The sequence below is a fragment of the Eschrichtius robustus genome, chromosome 12 (genome assembly GCF_028021215.1).
Source record: "Eschrichtius robustus isolate mEscRob2 chromosome 12, mEscRob2.pri, whole genome shotgun sequence".
NCBI classification, from domain to species: domain Eukaryota; kingdom Metazoa; phylum Chordata; class Mammalia; order Artiodactyla; family Eschrichtiidae; genus Eschrichtius; species Eschrichtius robustus.
Genome location: NC_090835.1, coordinates 107,706,617 through 107,711,669, shown reverse-complemented (window position 1 = coordinate 107,711,669; position 5,053 = coordinate 107,706,617). Strand labels below are relative to the sequence as shown.

At 62.1% G+C, this 5,053-nt stretch overlaps 1 protein-coding gene across 1 annotated transcript; it reads left to right on the top strand.

The window, feature by feature from the left end:
• The first annotated feature begins 224 nt into the window (after positions 1-224).
• FOXC1 (forkhead box C1) lies at positions 225-4,073 on the top strand. The gene has a single exon (XM_068558970.1). It carries the CDS (start codon positions 675-677, stop codon positions 2,307-2,309), a length of 1,635 nt encoding a protein of 544 aa, XP_068415071.1. The 5' UTR covers positions 225-674; the 3' UTR covers positions 2,310-4,073.
• The last annotated feature ends 980 nt before the right edge of the window (positions 4,074-5,053 follow it).

Sequence of the window (5,053 nt, the reverse complement as noted above, 5' to 3'; positions counted from 1 at the left end):
GCCGGCGGGGGCGCAGGCAGGGGCGCGGGCCGGGCGCGGGAGCAGGACGGGCGGGCCGGCGCGCGTGTGGTCAGCCCCGCGGTCCTCCGCGGCGGGGCGCGGGCCGGCGCGGCTCGGCCTCCGGCTCCTTCGGAGGCGTTCCCGCCTCCCATTGGCTGCCGCGGCCGTGATGGGGCGGGGCTCCGCTGCCCGGAAAAAATGTAACTGCGTAAAAAAGTCCTCGCTTGGGTGACGGATGCTCAAAAGTTCAGAAGTTTTCCCAATGCTTCCTTAAGCGGCCGGCGCGCGAGAGACTGAAAAAAAGGTGACGCGGACCCGGGCAGGCAGCCGGCGCGCTGCCCCCCGCCCTGGTTATCTGGCCGCCTTCGCCGGCGGCTGGGGCAGAGCCTCCTGGAAGCGCAGGCGGCGCGGCGAGCCGGACGTCTGCTTGTTTTCTAGTTCGGGCTCCTTTTTCCCGTTCCCGCCTGGAAGCTGCCGCGCGCGTTCTAGGCCGTCGGCCGCGTCCGCGTTCGGCCCTCTCCGCCGCCCCGAGCCTCCTCGGCGGCCGGAGGCGCCCCGGAGCCGGGCGAGCGCAGGGGAGGCGGCGGCCCGGCACCAGCCCGCAGGCCCGGACTCGGACTGGGCGGCCGGCCCAGCGAGGGCGGGGGGCGGCGGCGGCGGCGGCGAGCGGGGCCATGCAGGCGCGCTACTCCGTTTCCAGCCCCAACTCCCTGGGAGTGGTGCCCTACCTCGGCGGCGAGCAGAGCTACTACCGCGCGGCGGCGGCGGCCGGGGGCGGCTACACCGCCATGCCGGCCCCTATGAGCGTGTACTCGCACCCGGCGCACGCCGAGCAGTACCCGGGCGGCATGGCCCGCGCCTACGGGCCCTACACGCCGCAGCCGCAGCCCAAGGACATGGTGAAGCCGCCCTACAGCTACATCGCGCTCATCACCATGGCCATCCAGAACGCGCCGGACAAGAAGATCACCCTGAACGGCATCTACCAGTTCATCATGGACCGCTTCCCTTTCTACCGAGACAACAAGCAGGGCTGGCAGAACAGTATCCGCCACAACCTCTCGCTCAACGAGTGCTTCGTCAAGGTGCCGCGCGACGACAAGAAGCCGGGCAAGGGCAGCTACTGGACGCTGGACCCGGACTCCTACAACATGTTCGAGAACGGCAGCTTCCTGCGGCGGCGGCGGCGCTTCAAGAAGAAGGACGCCGTGAAGGACAAGGAGGAGAAGGACCGGCTGCACCTCAAGGAGCCGCCGCCGCCGCCGCCCCCGCCGCAGCCCGGCCGCCAGCCCGCGCCCGCGCCTCCCGAGCAGGCAGACGGCGCGGCGCCCGGAGCGCAGCCGCCGCCCGTGCGCATCCAGGACATCAAGACCGAGAACGGTACGTGCCCCTCGCCGCCCCAGCCCCTGTCCCCGGCCGCCGCCCTGGGCAGCGGCAGCGCCGGCGCCGCCGCGGTGCCCAAAATCGAAAGCCCCGACAGCAGCAGCAGCAGCCTGTCCAGCGGGGGCAGCCCCCCGGGCGGCCTGCCGGCGGCGCGGCCGCTGAGCCTGGACGGCGCGGAGCCCGGCCAGCCGCCCGCGCCCGCGCCCGCGCCGCCGCACAGCCAGGGCTTCAGCGTGGACAACATCATGACGTCGCTGCGGGGGTCGCCGCAGGGCGCAGCCGCCGAGCTGGGCTCTGGCCTCCTGGCCCCGGCCGCCGCGTCCTCGCGCGCGGGCCTGGCGCCCCCGCTGGCGCTGGGCGCCTACTCGCCGGGCCAGAGCTCCCTGTACGGCTCCCCCTGCAGCCAGAGCCCCGGCGCGGGCGGCTCGGGCGGGGGCGGCGGGGCCGGGGGCGCCGGGACCTACCACTGCAACCTGCAGGCCATGAGCCTGTACGCGGCCGGGGAGCGCGGCGGCCACGTGCAGGGCGCGCCCGCGGGCGCCGGCGGCTCCTCGGTGGACGACCCCCTGCCCGACTACTCCCTGCCCCCGGCCACCAGCAGCAGCTCCTCGTCACTGGGCCACGGCGGCGGCGGCGGCCAGGAGGCCGGCCATCACCCTGCGGCCCACCAAGGCCGCCTGGCCTCGTGGTACCTGAACCAGGCGGGCGGGGACCTGGGCCACCTGGCGAGCGCGGCGGCGGCGGCCGCGGGCTACCCGGGCCAGCAGCAGAACTTCCACTCGGTGCGGGGGATGTTTGAGTCGCAGCGGATCGGCCTGAGCAACTCGCCGGTGAACGGGAACAGCAGCTGTCAGATGGCCTTCCCCTCCGGTCAGTCCCTGTACCGCACGTCAGGGGCCTTCGTCTACGACTGCAGCAAGTTCTGACCCCTCCGCCCTGCCCGCCTCCCAGCCGAACTAAACCGGGCCCCAGAGCAGGAGCAGCCAAAAGAACCCTCGATGCAAAACCGAAACCAAAAACCCAATTTGTGAAACGTTCACCAAACCAGCGAACAGAATTCCTCCAAACTTTCAACTCACCAGCACGAAGAAGAGTATTTTCTTAAAAAGACGGATTCGGAGCCACCTCCACTTTGCCTTAACTAAATAAACAAAACCGTAAACTGTTTCGTACAGAGACAGCAGAGTCATGGTTTGTTAAAGGACAGTGTTCCTCCAGATAACACGTAAGTTTCTTCTTCTCTTCAGAGAGCACGCTTTCCTCCTTCTGTCCTGTCCCTTCCCCTGCCGCCTCCTGCCTTCACGTCTCACCTGTAAGATACTATTTTATCCTCTGTTGAAAGGAGGTAGGAAGTCCCCGTATATGAAAATCGCTTTCTTTTTATCCATGGACTTGTTTTAAAATGTAAATTGCAACATAGTAATTTATTTTTAATTTGTAGTTGGATGTCGTGGACCAAACGCCAGAAAGAGTTTCCAAAACCTGACGTTAAATTGCCTGAAACTTTAAATTGTGCTTTTTTTCATTATAAAAAGGGAAACTGTATTAATCTTATTCTATCATCTTTTCTTTCTTTTTGTTGAACATATTCATTGTTTATTAATAAATTACCATTCAGTTTGAATGAGACCTGTATGTCTGGATACTTTCATACAGCTTTAAATATTATAAGAAAAAAAGATTTCAGAGATTAAGACACTAGAAATTATCAATTCTCCTTCTAAATCTCTGAAAAAAATGGAGACACCCTCTGACTATTCCTTGTCAAATTTCACATAAAAGTCTCTTTTTGTTTAGATTTTTTTTTTTTTTCCCTGCAGCATCTTCTGCAAAACGTACTGTATAGTCAGTCAGCTTGCTTTGTGGCTAGTAAAAAGAGATTTTCCTAAACAGATCTGAGTTGGCATATACACAAATCCATTTCCTCAGTAATGACTGAACATGATTTGGAAATTTTAAGCCCATGAATCAGCAGTGGTCTTACCGCAGTGATACCTGTGTGTGGAGAGAGGTGGCCGTGCCTCCAGATACACATATGAAGATTTGGCTTGTGTATCACATCAAAAAACTGCGATGTGTATTAGACATCCCTGAGAGCCAAATGCTGGATGATTTTCTTCCTATTAATTTCACTCCTTTTTAAGAGGAAAAAAACCCAGCTTTTAAATGTATGTATATAACTCATCCACATCTACAGTCCTTCATGTCTAACGCAGAAGGATTGATTTAAAAACAAAACATGTACGGCGGGTTGGAAAGGGATATTTAATCTTTGGGAAACTATTTTAGAAGATATGTTTGTTGAACAGTTATTTTTTGAAAAAGATTTACAACAATAACAAGAAGGAAGGAGCAAAGAGCAGGGGCATTTTAGTCCAGGTGGTTTCTTTTCAATCCCACTTTTCTTGTTAATTTACAGTTAAACCTAGGGGGCAATTCGGATCGGCCCTCCCCCTTTGTAAATAACCCAGGAAATGTAATAAATTCATTATCTTAGGGGGATCTGCCCTGTCAATCAGACTTTGGGGAGATGGCGGTTTGATTACAGTCATTCAGGGCCTTTCCGTTTGTTTTCGAGATAATACAGTTTCCTGCTATCTGCCGCTCCGATCTAGAGGCAACACTTAGCAGTAATTGCTGTTGCTTGTTGTCAAAATTTGATCATTGTTAAAGGATTGCTGCAAATAAATACACTCTACTTCCAGTCAAAAACTGCTTTACGTGGCCTCTGATTTGCTGGGTCCCTGGCTCAAGAGTCGCAGCCCAGCTGCCGGGCTGGGCGCGCAGGGCGCGGCGTCCCCCGGGGTAGGCGGCCGGGACCGGCCTTCCCGCCGCGCGACCCGCTCCGATTCGCAGCCCTGGGCCTGGGCGGCCTCGCGCTTCCCAGGGCCCCCACCCCCACCCCTTTGGGTGGTGAAGGGGAAAAATCTGCAGACAAATCTCGTCGTTCCCGCGTCGGCCCATTCGTGGGAGCCGAGCGGGGCGGGCGGACAAAAAGGACCGTGGTCGGAGCGGGGCTGTCCGGGCGCGGGAGGGAAGCGGACGCAGGTGACCGGCGGCCCTGTCCCCTCAGACGGGCACCGCTCCCCGCCCCACCCCCCGAGGCGGGCAGCGCGGGCGCCGGGAGCCTGACCATTCCGGCTTGGCTGTCCCACTTCTCCGAGTCGGGGACGGCGGTGTGGACCCGGACCCGCCCGGGGTTTCCGGCCGGGGTGCGTCTCCGCGGCCCCGACGCCGGCCTCTGGGACCGGACGCTCCTCGTCTTATTAGGGTAACGACGCGTCCGGCCGCTCGCCGCCCACGCCCACGCCCCGTCCTCCCGGACCGGGAGGGTCGGGGCGGCCGCGCCGAGGGGAAGGTATCCGGAGCCCGGGGCGGAGGGCCCGAGGGACTCACCGCGCGTCTCAGCCGGGCACGGGGCTCTGGCTCCGCGCCGCGCTCGCCGCCTTTGTCTGGAGGACGCACGTGTGTTCGTTCGGAGCGCGGCGGGCGGCGGGGCCACGGGCGGGTCCCGCTCCCGGCGCCCGCGCGCCCTCCCCTCGCCGGCCTGACGGCCCCAGCCCGGACGACCTGCCCGGCGGCGCTGGGCCCGGGCGGCCTCCCCGCGCGCTGCGTCCTCGCGCGGCGTGCGCGGCCGGTTTGCGGAGGCCTCGGGGCGCCTGGAGCGGCC